The 17,381-nt window shown below is 46.7% G+C and overlaps 1 protein-coding gene across 1 annotated transcript; it reads right to left on the bottom strand.

The window, feature by feature from the left end:
• Positions 1–6,180: 6,180 nt before the first annotated feature.
• LOC119435432 (uncharacterized) lies at positions 6,181–10,885 on the bottom strand (the record flags this gene model as incomplete). Its single annotated transcript, XM_037702291.2, has 4 exons — positions 10,733–10,885; positions 9,283–9,396; positions 6,871–7,975; positions 6,181–6,639 (listed from the first exon to the last, which is right to left on the bottom strand). Coding segments are annotated over exons 2-4 (1,650 nt in total), but the record flags the coding sequence as incomplete, so codon positions are not given.
• Between the last annotated feature and the right edge of the window lie 6,496 nt (positions 10,886–17,381).

The raw sequence follows: 17,381 nt of genomic DNA, 5'->3' as shown, positions 1-17,381 counted from the left end.
GAAATAAACACCTGCACTTTTCAAGTGGCCGTTCATTTGATTCCGCACAGAGACTTGGAACAGTAGACGTTCGGAGAGCTGCCGTTGCCAGTCGGAATCCCTGATGGTGAACTGGATCTAAAACTCTTGGTGTTGTCTTCCTTCTCCTTTGTTGGTGCGAGACGAATCTATGTAGCCGCGGCAATTTAAGGCTGTGTTGTGCTTTCAACTTTTAGGCAACTGTAGTTCTTCAGTCGTTTTAAAACCGTACAAGAAAAGGCATGATGCCCCTGACCCCATCGCTAGCCTCCGGGGGCGGAGGGGTTCGAGTCTGCCAGCCTCGCCCCCCCCCCCCCCCCCCCCCCGCCCGTATTCGGCGCCTATATGGCTTCAACGGAGCGACGGTCGAATGCGACGCAAAAAAAAAAAAAAAAAAAAAAAAGAAAGAAAGAAAAAAACCTATGAACGAAACGCTTGAGGTCAGAGAAAGCTTGCAAACGTGTACATTTTAAGGTCAACCTATATAAGCCGACGACGTAAAATTGTGGTCTACACAAGGCAACCCCGGCGAACACTGAATGAATATTACAACAGTGCATACGTGGTGCCAGAACGCGTTAATGTATCGGTCTGCAATGTTGTCCTCGGAAAATGGAACACACACTTGTAGTAAATGGAAGACGGAAGGACTCAGAGGGCTCTCGTCCAGCTACAAACCTTGACAACGACCCCATAGCCAGAAAACCATTTATCAAGATGGTTCTTTACCGTATAAGAAGACGGGTAAGCTAAGCATTGACTTGAAAAATGCTTAACACAAATAAATGGAATCCCTCACGTGAATAGTCGAATAACGAAAAATTAGCGATGAATAAAAGAGTAAGAAATTACAAAATCATAGAAGCACTCACACTGCACCCTACATGACCCTATAACGCCAAACAAAGCAAGAGGAAAAAAGAAATCGGCATCCAAGTCCGAAAAGCAACGAGGGTATTCACCCTACACAAAAATTGGGCAAGCCGATATTTTCAACAAGCTAAACGATATAGAATCAGCTTACACGCCTCGGTTAACAGCAACGACTCCAAACACCCGGACAAGGAAGAAAAAGTTCGGCAGCATGTTACACTCCTGCAACACGTGAAGGCGAAAGCCTGCACTTGGTAATGCATTAAGTCGGAGGGATCAGACTTCTTGCAAGACATACCGAGCCGCAGTGTGAAGTACATGTGTGGCGCTTTAGGTCGACCCCCTCAACGACACATGCGAGCACTTAATGCACTACCTAAAGGCGCAGCATGCTTGTCGCCAGTAAGTGTTACAAATGTGTAACACAAGCCGGGCACAATTACGTTGCATCCTCTCAGCAGGGGAAAGCAGCACTCGCGGTCGAACGCCTTGCTCCCGCCGCTTCGCATGTCGCACATCGTTTCTCGCTTGGCGAGCATCCGAGGCCGTAGCGTACTTCCGAGGCCCACCGCGCAATCTGCCAGGCCCCAGGCGAGTGTCCTCCATCTTAGAACGACAGAAAGCTGAGCTATTTGGTAAGGATTCATAATGCAAAAAAGGTAAGGCGTGCAGACACGGACACAAGAGAAGCTAAGTGGACAACGCAAACGCCGACGATCAACTGAAGGAAGCACTGAGGAGAAAAAAGAAAAAAGGCACAAAACTCATCTGCGCATGCTCTGGAATGGTAGCACCACGTGTCAATCGAGTACACGTGCCGGTCTACGTGAGAGATAACTGTTGAGGCATTTGATCTCTTCCTTATGTAAGGTAAACATTTGATCTCTTCCTTACATAAGGAAGAGATCAAATGCCTCAACAGTTGTCTCTCACGTATATATAGACCGGCACCTGTACCCGATTGACACGCGGTGCTACCATTCCAGAGCATGCGCAGATGAGTTTTGTGTCTTCGTTCTTTTTTTTCGCCTCAGTGCTTCCTTCAGTTGATAGTCGGCGTTTGGGTTGTCCACTTCTCCTGTGTCCGTGTCTGCACGCTTTACCTTTTTTGCATTATGTCCTCCATCGCCGCCTCTCTCGCTTCGCAGTCGACTGTCGCCACAACCGCCGCTGCCACCCCGTGGCGTCAGTGAGGCAACACCTGTTTTTCTGCCTGCGCGTGCCACTCGTTCCCCTCTACACCCACCTCTCGCTCGGAGAAGGTCACGTGTTTTTTTTTTTTTTTTTAACCACTCGACTAGACACCGCGTATTTTTCAAGGCCATCGCGCAACGGAGCCACTTAATACTTACGCCTTCAAATCTTCGAGTCTTAACTGGCGCCAATACCATGGGAAAAGAAGTACACTTAAAAAGAAAGGCACTTCGAAAGTATGAGACAAACTACACCAACTCAGACGTGCGAAGCCGTAATCGTCATGAAAGCACAAACCGATACACTCATCACAGAAAAGTAAAAGAATTATTTCTATATAGACTGCTTGCAAGGCACACCCAAATGCTCAAAATGCGGAGCAACTCTGACAACGAACACGTTTTCGGGAAACGCCCAGCCGTGCAACACAGAAGCGTATTTCGCAACACAACCCGTGTCGTGAAATATCGCCTATGAAGCTCCCCCCCCCCCCCCCCCCCCCTTCATTCTTTGCTTTTTAGCGCCGGGACATTAGCAGCTTTAAAGTGCAAATTTTGTGCTTCTTTTCATATTAGTGCACTTTGCACAATTAACGGGAAAAACGATGGGCGCCATTTCTCGCACATAAAAGATTTAAAGCAACGCTTGGTAGCGTGCGGCAGTGTTTGCAATGCTATTATGCCATTAAGACATTACGTCAATATTTTTGTTCGTAAAGCTCACCCTTTAGGACACATGCTCAGAGAGGTCTGTAACCATTCGACAATTGACTGGCGATACCTTTCCGAGCAGGGTCCAAAGCAGATGCTTGTTTTCAGTCCTTTAGCTGGTTTTCCTATGCGCCAAGAACATCGCGCGCCATGACACTGTCCGATTTGGAGCTCACTTTCCGAAAAACACTCGAAAACAACCCTGACTGATATCATTATGGCCTTCTTCGGTTACCAGTGAAAAAAAGTAATAATAATAATTTTAAAAAAAGCTCTCGTCTGAACAGCTTTGCCACTTATCGTTGACAGCCAGCCGATTATTTGTCGAAATTTAAATATGTGTAGGTATTCAATGTGCGAACAGATTTTCAGGTACCCTAGTTGTAAGAGCGGTTGAAGCACATCCCTAGGCAAGATTATGGTTCGAAGTTTGGAGCGGCTTCTATGTTCAACTTTGCCAGCAGGCAAATCTATTTGCGGGAAAGTGGCTGGTCAGGGAGAAAAATGTATTCAGACTGATGTTTATATAAAGCTGTCGTTGGGTGCCAAAATTGGAGGAAAACTGAAGCTTACTCGAAAACAAAAGTACGCCTTGCCTGTAACTTGAAGGCAACTAATGAAAAGCGTACTTCGCGAACTTGTCCGGAAATGTGGCTAACGCATGCGGAGACGCTCCAGATTTTCGTTTGCCAATCTTAGTTTTCTTTCCTGATTTTTTTTTTTCGCCAGAAAATCGAGGTAAAGTGGTTCTGATTTATTTGTTTGTTCGTTTGTTTGTTCGTTCGTTAGTTTGTTTGTCTGTTTGTTTTTTTGTTCGTTTGTTCGTTTCATCGTTTCTTCGTTCGTTTGTTTGTTTGTTTGTTTGTTTGTTTGTTTGTTTGTTTGTTTGTTTGTTTGTTTGTTTGTTTGTTTGTTTGTTTGAACCACTGTGCCAAAGTCTGTCTGTTGAGTGAAAGCACACGCCATCTTCAATTCAGTGCTGCCAATTCAGCCCCTCAACCCCATCATAATTCCGACCTAAAAAAAAAAAGAAACTGACGACACGCCATGACTTAATGAAACACTTAGCATAACCAAATATGCGTTTAGTCTTTCAACTTTCATGAACCGGGAAAGATTTGCATAAAAGTGATGATGCCCGGGTCAGCAGTCGAATGTCTCTCCACGTTAGACTTGTCAAACTGTCTGCAGCCTGGCTTTATCGACTCCTTCGCCTTTCCCCCCTTTTTTTTGTTAATTCTGTCATTCAGATTTGTCTCCCATGTTGTCTGAACACGGCAATGCACCTAAAATGTGTGCAAATGCAATACCATTCACGAGCAAACCTCTGGCTGCTAGACAGCCGGACGTATGGGTACGTACAGTCGTGTATTGTTTCAATAAAAGATTCTGCCAAATTTCGTGAACAATTGCAACTTCGTATGGTCTCTTGACTTTGTATTAATATATCTTTTTTAACACGAAAGTGTTTTATGCCGGGGTCCACCAAGACTTCACTGACGTATTTCCGTCACGGAAATACGTCAGTCAAATACGTTCTATGACGTATTTCCGTCACGGAAATACGTCATAGAACATAATACAAAGAAAGAAACCAGAACAAAAAGTTCCACAAACATGCAAAATTTGGAAATCGAACCCACGACCTCTCGGTCCGCGACGATAGATCGCCGAGCGTTTAACCCATTGCGCCACAAAAGCATTTGCAGAGAGCTACACAGACGCGCCTTATATATCTAACACTCCTCCGTGTACCCGCGCTCTTGCTCGGGGCGGTGCCGCCGCCTACGAGCAGTAAAGAGAAGTACTGCATTATGACACTAACGCGCACCGACAGTGAACGCTTCGGTGGTCTCAGCACTACGACGCCTCGATGCCAGCATTCGAAGGGACGCTGGCATCAAGAAGCACTACCAACGCCACCTAGGTGGCGTTCACCGTACTCAGCACAGCGGAGCGTGGCCTCCGCAATCAGCTCTGAAAATGTTTCTGAAGTTGATCGCGGAGGCTGCAATTACGACGCGCTGTACGCGCTGATTTGACTCGGTGACGATTCAGTTACGTGCTTTGTCTTGCGCGTTGTATTAGTGTGTCAGTTACGTGCTTCGTCTTTCGCGTTGTGCTAGCGTGTGCAGCGTAGTGCAGCTTCCATATGCACGACGGTTGCTCATGGTCATCGACGTTGGTAGTCGTGATGGAGGAGACGTGCCACCAGGCGTCAGCGTGGGTGCATCAACGCCTAAGGGCGCTTTAGCCACAAAACACTAATAGACATTATATATCAATGTGCAATAAACATTACACTACTTCTGTGAAGACACGTTTCACTTTCGTGTTCTATACCGATTCCTATATAAGAGGGATCAACCACATTTTTTTTATGATTACCAGTGTTCCTATTTCCCTTCCAATGTACAAATTTACTTGTTTTTTCCTACTATGTAGTTCTTTTTAGGCCTTATTTATTGCCTTTTTTCTGTAACCCCCCCCCCCCCCCTACGAAATGCTCCACTGGAGCCTGTGGGGTAATATGAATAAATAAATAAATATTGTATATGATGAAGTCAGTAATAAAATTCAATTTACAATTGAAATGTTATAAGAGTATGCCTTAGAACAATTACATTACTGTTGTCGAATCAAGCTTCGTCATGTGACATAGGGCAAAGAGAAAGACAATTCCCTTTTTATTTTACATTCATGAGCGAAATTGTTAATTTTCTTGTGTTTGTTTCAACTTTCTCACCATCCCTTTGCTTGTTCACGACATGTCCATTCGTTCGAGCCGCGTCAATTGCGCTGCACCTCAGTTCTTTCTATACAATGAACCAAAAGTCCTCAGCAAACGCGTTGTCGGACTTGTATTAGTTTAGGGCAGGGGTCTCGAACACACGGACCCGTATGTGACCCGCAACCGTGATGCTCTTGTGCGTTTTCACCCGCCACCCTCCTTAAAATTTAACTAAGTGCAAACCAACACTTTAGCTATATACCCTGAAACGGCGTTATTTATAAGCAGCTCTCTGAGATCGATGTGCCAATTATATGGCCAGGTATGCAGGATTGAGTTTGAGAACCCTGTGACTTAAAGGGAATGACAGCTTTTTACAGGTGCAAGGTCTTCAGAAACATACGTATACTTGTATTGAATCGCAAAACAAGCGCAGCGCAATAAGACGGGGACAGAGATCCAAAGACACATGCCTATCCCCGTCTTTTGCGCTGTGTTTGTTTTGCGATGACACACCAACATACTAAGCCTACCTCTACCATTGTCAGCTTTATATTCCATCTCCGCTGACTGCCTCACTGCCGTGCCAAGAGTAAATAGGGAAATGCACCATTAGAATGCACGCAGGTTCAAAAATCGCTGACAGTGACTCACCTGATGTATGTCATTGGCGGCTATTTGGAGTCGGCCGAGCCATTCCATCACGTGGGATCGAAAAATCCCCAAGTAATTCTCAGGAACGACTCGCTCTTTACGCGAGTCCCGGAGCATGGTCAGGAGGTCGACCTTCAGAGTCTCGAGTCCGTTTTGAAGGACGCGTAGCCTAGTGGGCTTCACTCCCACCGGAGCCAGGTGCTCGGTCAGAGAACGCTGGAACTTCTCACAGGCACGGCTAGTTTGCCAGGCGCACGTGTTGATGTTGGCCTCGAAGAGGGCAAAGTGGCGCAGCAGCCAACAGGCCTGCTCATAGCGCTCCAGGCAACTGGCGGCCCCCTGATAGAGGTGAGTCAGCGACGCCTGGTCCTTGGTTGCCTTGTCCTGGCGCGTCAGCAGATCCCCCAGCGCGAGCACGCTCTGCTCCACGCCGTGCGCCAGTGCCAGCCAGTTCTTGTACTGAACGAAAGCGGCAGGGGTATAAGCGAACGAAGGCGTGGCTCGACATGGTACGCAGCACACCTGCGTGTGCAGTCACATATCAGCAAGTCAGGCGCCACAGATATGCTTCCATTCTCCGAAACACTTCATTATTTTTTTTACCATGCGTTATTTGCAAACGATTTTATTGCAACAGGGCTATTAGATAATGATGCGCACATTTCTCATACCTAAGGTGGTGATACTAACCCAATACGCGGGGTTTGTCAACGGGAAGGGCTCCGATGACGGCGAGGCTGCGCTTTCGTCTGGCTGCGGTGCCTTCATCAGGTCAGTCTCACGGCTCAAATCGGCGATGATTCCCGCTTGCACAGCCTTCACCGTAGCTTGATCCAGCTCGACTCGAATAAAGTCGCTCTCGAGCAGGTCCGTTGCCACCATGACGCTGCACAGAATACGCGCCCACGACCCATGAAAAGACTCGAGCGCAGTAATGTAGACATCAGTCACCGCGAGTCGTGTGTCCTGTGCCCACGTCCGTGTGAAAGTTGACAGCAGCTTGTCAATCGTGTCGTTCCAGACCTTCAGCACTATAATCTTCGCCTGCAGCACGGCGGCGCTAGACACGCAGCGATCAGACATGAGAACTTCATCCTGCAAGTGCGATATCATCTCCGATTCTAGGCTTTGCCGCATTTCGCCCGTGCAAACGGTGAACAGCTTGTGCATGAGCAGTGCCTCAGAGGGAACCTGTTCCTCATCCATCAGAGACGTGAGGACCTTGAATGACTTCTGGAACTCTGTACAAGCACTCATTATGTTAGCCTGCGACTCTTCAGCCTGCCGGATCCACGTTTCTATGACTGAAGAATCTTGGTGGTTTTCTTTCAAAACGGTCAGAATGTCCCGCAGAAGACCCAAGATGTCACTGACCCCCTTGTTCCAGGTAAGGCCGACTTCGTTACAGAAGTGACAGAAACAGGCAATGCAGCTGTTGATTGTGAGCTTCCTGTTTCCAGCTGATCTTTGGAAGGTCTGGCCTAGGAGATTTGGAGCGTGCCGGACGTGGCCGATGATCGCGTACAATATCTCGTTCCAGCAAGTGGTCAGCCGGAGGTGCATTGACTTCGAGTACAGCTGCAGGTAATCTTTATCTTCGTGGGCAAGCAGGAAAGCACGAATGTCCTGGACTACGTGAAGCCACATCTGAATGACCTCCAAGTTCAGGGAGTGCACGGTGGAACAGTATATCTCGCTGAGAATCTTGCGCAGCTCGTCCGCGTTGTAGTTTTGAGAGATGTTCTTTACGAATGAAGATTCAAGGCCAGAATTTTCGACTGTTCTGTAATCCGACCTGCATGAGCAGCGTGATATAACGCAATTATGCCAGAAGTGTCGAGCGACTAGCCACGCGGTACTTTTTCGCATTTCGCGCGCTTTCTTTCACGTATTGAGCAACAGAAAGCTGGATCTGGAAATTTTCAGGATGGTCTACAATTTTATCATTGATACCTTTGCTCTGAATATACTATTTGAGCAGTTGATTAATTAATAATAACATGTAGTTAGGCGAAATACAAAAGAATAGTCTGACTTGCTCCAAGCAATGACAAACAATATTACCTTGGTTCTATCCAGCTATATACGTGGCGCTTGGATATTTTAAATTTTGGCACAAGGTAAGTGGGACACCCAGTATTAAGTGCTCTGCGCCGCCAATGTGCGTAATGCAGTACCTTCTCACACTCCACCCCAATTCTCCTCGGTGCAGCAGCTGCATACTGAATAGCAGTATTTTCTTATTTGGATTACGTGGCAGACGACAGAGTCCGACGGCACTTAGTCTACCCAAGGTGTCTAAAACTGGCAGTCCAAAGAGCTTTCTTCATAGTCCCTGTGCCCCTTCGGTAGTATTACACTGCCACGCTCCCCCTCTCTCTAGGTTGAAGCGACTCCCGAAAACGCTGCCTACGTGAGACGTACGCGTGTGCTATGTAATGAGTGCGTCCGATGTTCCAGTCAAGTTTGAAACCGCTGGTCTAGTTAGTCTGTCACCACGCTAATGTGAAGACAAAATAACTGACCAGAACGAATGTATACAATGACGTTTCAGTATCCGCGCGGGCTACTATAGTTCGGGTGAGGTTGGAGCGCGTCGTCAGTTAACCAATGCGATGCGAGCAACACTTGAAGAGCGACTACAACATCGCTCCTTTTTCTCTTTTCTAACACATCGCGCGTTTTCAACGCGGCAATGTTATGTGGCACTATGCGTCTCGTCAATAAACTGTGCGCGTTTATCCGTGCTGTTTTAAGCAAGCTGTCACAGAAATGACCTTCCAAAAACAATCATAATAAGCAGCACCGACGCTCCCAGCGAAAATTACTAGCGCTATAGTGCGTTGTGTTCGTGAAGTGCATATTCGCGTGTTTAAAGTGAACTCTCCTTGGAAGGCATCGCAACAAAATTGTGTTCGCCGCGATTTTGTAAACATGAAGCAGGCATGCGTTCCGCTTTGATGGCCCTCCGGTGGCGTGCCCACAAGCGCGCGTGAAATGTGGGGCGCCGGCCAAAACGCGCATGCGGCGCACGTTGGTAAACACGCACGGCGAAGGTCTTTGCCCTCGATCGGCCACGTGAGAGAGAAGAGGGGGGCGTACGTGGTGTCGGCGACGGACGCTGCCGCCGCCACGTCCTGGAGCCCAGGCGCCCTGGAGAGAGAGCTCCCGGCGTCCGACAGCGCCATCCTGGCTCCGCCGTGGGGCCTGCTCAAACTGCACACCCAAAAGAGCCGCGCTTCAGTGCGCGCTGTCTTTCAAGGGCGCGCGAGGCACCGGCTCTCGACGTAGCTGCCAGGACATCACGATACCGCAATATCGAAGGTGCGCAAAGAGCATGGAGCTCGGAAACAACTGCGGTAACGCGCGTGATGGCTGCGAGAAGGCTGTGCTAACACATCCTACAAGCCATTCATATATAGCATATCGCTAACACAATGACGTCCATGACGCCCGTACACACTAAGTCTATATATTCCGCTACCACTCAAGTAATTAAGGTTTTGGTAACGCCTTTGTTCTCAGCGAATCAGAAAACAGGCTTTGCTTTAAAAAGAAAATGCAAATTCCCCTTACTTTTAAATTTTTTAAATAACGCATCAAATGTATCGAAATAATTTCGCCAGAAATGGTTCTTGCGCGTAAGATCTTTTTTTTTTTTTCAATCATGGTTAGTGGACAGAACAAACACTTCCTTTACTCCCCCCCCCCCCCCTTTCTTTTTTTTTTTGGACAGCGAACCACAATAGCCACGCAGTTTCCCCCTGTACGCCGAAAGCAAGTTGATGGCAAGACTGCATAAGCTGGAATGTTTTGTTCAATATCTCCTGTCTTTCTACCTTTTTGATCCAACCTTGCATTCATTATACGAGACAAACGATAATCGAGAGCTGCGATACAGGATAGAGATATGGCTTTACAAATACACTCAAGGTTTTATATTCTGTCCCGTTATAAAATGTCGCAAAACGAAATGAAGCAAATTTTCTCAAGTAAACGTCAGCATAAGAAGTTGCACTAACTGATGTGGCTCAAGGATCAAATAGAGATAGAAACTCACAGCGCTGATTGCGTCGCTTTCGATCAACATCCTCAAACTCACCTAGATTGGTGCGTGCCTGGACATGCAACAAAACCTCCATAAACAGCCAGATTGTTTCGCAGCTCTTATGAGCATTGAAAAAATATATATATTGCGTCAACCGCGTACTAGTATTATCGCTAGGCACAACAAGTTGCAAGCAATGTAAACCAGGCGTATTACCAATCTTACTTAAGACTCTTGTATTTTGTCGAAGCGAAGCATTGATAGTGCTGAGAAGCGACATTTTCTTCATGACTTGGTCATTGCTGCGCGCTCGTAGAGCGGTGAGATTTCGCATTAATACGGGATGCGGCAACGATTGTCGCACATCCGCAGTCCTGGACATTCCGGCGGACCTCAAGGCCTTCAGGTCATACCGCCTCGCGTTGTGGCAGGGCAGTCTACCAATGCCCTCACGGCGCGACTGCGAGCGAAGAGCGAGAGGAGACGCTCGGTCTGTGTACTCACGGCTGGGTCCAAGCCGGGCGGGCATGCGCGCTCTAGAAGACACGAGGCGCGGCGCACGCCCTCGAACGCCCAACCTTCGCAACAGACCCCGCGCTGCTTCTCGACACATGGGAACACGGAGGATGAGAAGGCCGACGTCAGCAATTTCGCCAAGCCGAGGGATATTTTGTTGTCCTTGAAAGCAAAATGCTATACAGAATAAGAGGTTGGTCAAATACTACGTACCTGCTCGATTTCGTCGTCGTCTTCTTTCTCTTCTGTCCCTCCTAAAATGAGAAACATATCCACCACGGGGGCTGAGGTACGAAATACGTTCACGGACACCAAGTCTCGATGAGCGACGGAAACAGGACTGTCGTTGGTCTTGCCTCTATGTTACGTATGTATACTATCTTTCCATCGTCTGCACGGTTCGTACGTTCTGTCCTGCTATTTCTTTATTTGCATACTTGGCTGAATTGCGGTCGAGTTGTTCGCTTAGGCGACCGTCACTTTGTCCTGGGCAGCAAAATATACCTGACAAATGCCTGGAAGTCTCTCAACGAGACACGAACAGCAGACGTCCCCATACAAACGCAGGAACGAGGACGCCATCGGAAGTCCCCGTAACATTATCACAGCATTAGAGGACCAACTCCATCTAGCTAGCCGCATTGATTTCTAGATCGCTCCCATAGCGCATGATTGTAATCAACTCTGCGACGGATAAGATAGATTGATTGATTGATGTGTTGATCGATCACCCGTGTGTTACTTTGATCAAATGTTGATGGTCATGGTCAAATGTTAATGGTCATGGTCAAATGGGTACTGGTCATGGTTATTCGTGGTCAAATGGGTACAACATCGCGCTGCTGCACTGAGGGAACAGGGTTGGAACCAACCGTCGGGCCCACTTGGGCCATGGGTATGGGCCATTGGGTATGGGCCGCTCTTCAATGAACCTCTTTGACGCCAACATGGGTCACTGGGTATGGGCCACTGGGTGTATAGTGCCGCTCTTCAATTGCAATCCTTAAATTTTTTTTGTTCTGGGCGGAATGAACACCGCGACATATATATCCAGCCATTTTTGTCTGAATATATATATATATATATATATACCGCAAAGTCCGCGCCCCGCGCGGACTTCGCGGCGCTGCCGCAAGATGGCGTAGCGTGTTCAGTGAGAAGCGTTAGAGAGGAACCCGGCTGCATACACGCCTCATACTAAAGCGTCTCTGCGGTGGCAATGCGGTGTCTCTCTACGATATTCATCGTAAGATGGGTCCTGCCGGATTTTTTTAGGAAGAGAACTAGTCGTGCTAACAAGCTCAGGTATGAGATGATTACACAGTTGGCAAGTTGTCATTTGGGCACTACTCTGCATTAACATTTCGGTTGATGAGTCTAAAAGCACACTATGAGTGAACAAACTATAAGTAAAGTGATCCTCCGAGATGCAGTTGCAACCGCGCATGCGCGAGAACATCCAAGAACTTGAGGTCGTACAGCAGTCATTGCACTGGTCGTATGACGTCCATGTAAGCTAGAGAGACAGAGAAAAGCTTTATTGGTGCAGTGATTCTTACAGTGAGTCACGATGGTCGGGCCCTCTAGTTCCGGGCTTCCGTTGGCCGATGCAAGCTGACGTTCGCTACATTAGTAGACTTTGCAATTCCCGCTTTATTTTTTATTTTAGTTTTGTTTACTCGTCAAGTTGTTTTCACCGAAAGGTGAATGGAAACTGAAGTGGTGCCGTACCCCGGACAAGTGATGTTGTGCTACTTTGTATCCACTTGCTTGATTAATATCTGGCTCTTTCACTGTGGAGTCGCTTCAAGGCCTTGGCGCATAGCCAAGCTCCTCGTAGTGGGGACCGTTTACTTCCAAGTAGAAAAAATACGTGCACTGACGGTTTTTTTGTTGTTGTTTTTTTTTTCATTTTTCTGGTAATAGGAAGTGAATTAATGTTAATGAGGAAAGAAAGGGGAAGTGTATGACGAAGTACAAACACGTTCACGAGATTGTGCTGTCATGCCCCATCACTAAATGTTTATATGCACAGGATCTGGCATGGCGATCTCTATACCATGTCTGTTGTACAATGAAGCTGGATCACTTTATCATTTCAACTGGCTTGTCGTCGTTTCTCTTCCCTGAGGAAGAGGAGCAGGACTGCCTCGACTCTTTCTCTGTAACAGCCTGACTTGCCCTTGAATGTTACTTTATTTTGGGGAGCCCATTCTGGGGCACCCCCAGAGAAATGTATGTCTTGCCATGCAAGAGTTCCCGTTCTTACTCCAGGCAACTAAATCGTCAAAATTATTGTTCTTTTGTTGGTTTCTTTTTCGATATCCTTCCGGTAGTTTTGTTTATTCCTTGTAATGAAAACACAGAAGTTATTTAATCCACGTCTCACTGATCGGTCGCACTCCTGAGTTTCTCTCTTTTCTTGTCATGGCTTTTGTTTATATTTGAAGGCCAATTCCAATAATCCACTTTGCGTGCGCCGCCCTATTCTTGGCCAATTCACCTTAGTGGATATGCGCCACAATTCTTGAGGTAACCATCGTCATCACCAAGAGGTATCTCTAAGTGTACAGTTCTCTTCCCGTTATTGCTTAATAATTTGATAAGTTCCCTCTCTTCACAATATGATGTGCATACGTAAGTACACGCGGATGACATTGAATTTTTTGCTTTATCAGGTGATAGAAGTATACTGGATTTTTCGTTCTCTTTAACCTCCCTACGTACCTTTCGTTTCTTTCATCTCTCTCTCTCTCTCTTTTTTTTTTTTTTTTTGTCCAGAATCAAACATTAGAAATAGACAGATACACCTTAGGCCAATGACATCAGTGGTATATTGTGTGTAGCTGTCTTGACTTACTCATACTATTTTTTAAAGTGTGATTACTAATCTAATTAGATAAGTTTAATTATGCAAAATTAAGAATATGTGTTTTAGGGCGTAAGTTGCATTTCAAAAGTCGTAGAACGTGCCCAGAAACACCCATTGAAGATGTTTCTGTCAAAGTGATGAACCGAAACTTTTTTCGTTCTGGTTTTCGTTCCAGTTCAACGAAAACAGTTCAGTTTCGGTTCAACGCCAGAGCGAAAAAATTACGGGCACATCGGTTCAAACCAGTTGAAGTTCACATGCATAACCGAAGAATAATTACAGGAAAACAGCACAAATTTACTTTGTACAAAAGCTCGACGCTGCTGGTAAGCTGCACCGAAAGATTACGCGTGTTGTTCTTCGAGCCGCGCGTATATATTTTCATTAGTTAAAAAATAATTAAGCGGATCCAACACCAATGCTGGAATCTCTGTGAAGTAAAGTTTTAGCGTGAGAGAGAGAGTAGAAATTATTGAGGAAACGCAGTGAGGTCCTCAAGCCTGCTACCAGGGTCCTAAAAGTATTAAAGGACCCTGCTGTTACTCTTCTTTGCAGAGGGAGGGATATATGAGAAAAAGAGCTAGGGGTATAAGGAATGTTGATGGGGATGGGCGGTAGGATGCGTCTGTATACGCCTGCTTGTTCGAATGGCCCATTCACAGCCTTGAATCTAAGCCGGCGTTAACTAACGTTTCTGAGAGAGCCTTGATGTTATGTCGTTGATTTTATGTCCAGCCAAGACCGACATTTTTTTTTTTTTTTTGCTCAACTGCCTGTTGTTAAGTGGCGCTAACGAGAAGGCTTTGTGAATACGTGCCCTGTCCCCGTATTCACAAAAATTCTTAAGCTAGAATTGTTTGTAAAATAAAATTTCAGCTAATCCTGATGCTAGGCCTATTATTACCGAAGGTGGCCAGTCAATGGCAAAGAGATATTACGAACGAAACGCTTTGTGAATTCGGCCCCCGGATCCCATTCAGCAGGACGAGCAGCCGAAGTTTGCTTAAGAGAATAAGGACAGGCACAGCTCTGACACCTTCGAGGCTGGCACTCTTTTCCGAAGGGAATGCTTCTTGTCATAGTGGACCAGACACATCTACAGATCACTGCTTGAGCTGCGACATCGGAAAGCGAGTCGACGTCATCCACCTCGCATAGCAGTGCACAGCATTTGTCCAGCACTGACGCAAGGTCATGAGCAGTCTACCAGCACCCATCGGTCCCGCAAGTTTTCAGCAATGAAGGAGGTCAAGGGGGGGGGGGGGGGGGGGGGGGGGGAGGGAGCTACAACACTGGAAGGGGATCCTGAAGTGTGGCAGAATCTTTCCGCGAGACGTCGTTGTTCGCGGAATTTTAACTTGCCCAATGATAGTTTCTCTACTCCTCCAATTTCTCCACAGAGCGTCACCACCAAGAGGGCAGGTCATACCCGATTATAATAAATAAATAATTTGGAAAAACCCGGGGTAGTAGGGAAAGAGAGCGTTGATTTAAGAAATCACGTTGCGGAAGTATATGTCAGAAGCAATGTCATTTATATTCCATATACTTGTGTTAACTCCGGCTAGGAAGCGCTTCTTCACTTCAACGGTGATATATAGGTCTCCGGCCAACTCAAAACTATTTGACGGTCACCCAATTTCAAACGCTTACGAGGACATTACTTACAAGTCTGCCCCCTTCCCCTGACGCGATCCGTCGAAAACCGCACTAATATTGCTGCTACTTCTAAAATCCCGGGAAGATGGTGTGTATTTACAAATAAAGTAGCATAGTTTATCCGCAAATGCAGGCAATGCGTGGATGAAAAGCTCCAGAAAAGGTGGCCCGCTCGCCTGAACCGGAAACCGTTATTTTCTTTTCGGTTTCAGTCCGGAATGAAAAAAAAAATGGTTACGTTATGGTTCAGTTCCGGTTCGATCAAAAATAAAGTGTTTTTCCGGTTTTTGGTTTTTGGTTCAGTTCCGGTTTGATATTCTGGTTTCTGCTATACGTTCTCTTTAACGTGGTTCTTTTTTCTGGGCCTCTGAAGAAAGCCCTCGAAGTAAGAAAAAAATTGGAGAGTAGAACGCGATAGCATTCAAAGATCCCTGAATGCTTGTCAGGCTTCCCGGCAACTGCAGCTCTCTTTTTTCTCCACCTTCGCCTCTGCGCGCCGCTGCCGTTTTACGCTGCCGAGGAGGCAAGCGCTATCTGGATGGTGTTTTTGCAAGTATTGCAAGTAACCTACCCGGACGCGCCACTGTTGGTATGGCAGAAAAGGGGTTTGTGTTTGAGTTTCCTCGTAACAGAATTATGTTTTCTCGTACATTCAATATACAATCCGACGCTATCATGTCTGTAGGTTGTTGTTAAGTTGTACTTTACGATTTTTCTGATGGATTTTACTTCGAGAAATTCCATTTTTGTTTACTAACGCCTTGAGCCACGTGGAGGATCTGCGCGTTCGGGGTGGTTCAAGATGATTTTCACCTCCACCACGCCGACACTGACACCCGATTTTCTGCGACACGGGGCCTTCGCGTTAAAACATAACGAAACTGCAGTCTAGTGCGTCTGGAAAATATCGCCCTCACATGGTTGAGAGCAAGTCCGCATGCAATCGCAAGATAATGATGATGATGATGATGATGATGATGATGATGATGATGATAATAATAATAATAATAATAATAATAATAATAATAATAATAATAATAATAATAATAATAATAATAATAATAAATCATTTATTTACCGTGCCCAGGAACAACCATTATAAATCTAAGGGCTGGCGCACGCATATATTAGAAGCAAAAAAAAAAAAAAAGACGGCAGGGGAATATAAGTAAAATAAATAAATAAAAAGAGCAATCTTGAAAAGAACAGTGTACAGGGTCGTCCACTCTTAGTACGAACACGGCGCCGCGTGGCCGCGCTCCGCGGAGCGCCAGCGCACATGGCGCGGCCGCGCATCGAAGCTAAGCGGCGCAGGCGCACAGGGGCTTGGAGGCGGTGCTTCGTGTCGTCTGCTAAAGTGCGCGAGCGCGCTGTGCTTTAGCAGACAACAGGCGGCACAAACACCGCTCGCTCGCGCTTAGCAGACGACACGAAGCCCCGCCTCCAAGCCCCTGCGCGCTTGCGCCGCTTAGCTTCGATGCGCGGCCGCGCCATGTGCGCTGGCGCTCCGCGGAGCGCGGCCACGCGGCGCCGTGTGCGTACTAAGATTGGACGACCCTGTACATACAACAAGCCGCAAGGTGAATACAAAAGAAAAAGGAGTAGAAGGGCATTTGAACAATACGTGAAACTATGACACAACAACGCAAAACACGGAAAAGAACAATGACAGCGAGTTATGAAAAATATCAAGATCGTGAAAATAGGCGTTATAAAGACTAATCTGCGGACGGCTGAGTGTTGGTGATGACCGGCAGGAACATGGAAAGGTCTATGTTCTCTGGTGATCTTGCGCGGAATATGAAACATGATACAACTGAGGAGATCGGGGCAGGGGTGGATACCGTGAAGGAGTTAGAAAAGAAACACGAGGCCAGTGAGATTACGTCGGCAGCGAACTAAAGGCAATGAAGATAAGCCAACAGTGCTATAACAAGGTCCAGTGTCCGTGTTAGCAGAGTGGGCATGATATGTGATTAGATACGTTTTCTGGACCGGATCTATGACGTCACTGTTCAATCTAGAAATGCCATTCTAGACGACCGACGCGTATTCGAGTTGAGGAAGCTGTACAACTTGCGGAACGGTGTAGGAGATTAAATTGTC

Source organism: Dermacentor silvarum, unplaced genomic scaffold (genome assembly GCF_013339745.2).
Source record: "Dermacentor silvarum isolate Dsil-2018 unplaced genomic scaffold, BIME_Dsil_1.4 Seq700, whole genome shotgun sequence".
Classification (NCBI taxonomy): domain Eukaryota; kingdom Metazoa; phylum Arthropoda; class Arachnida; order Ixodida; family Ixodidae; genus Dermacentor; species Dermacentor silvarum.
This window is presented reverse-complemented; position numbering and strand designations above follow the sequence as displayed.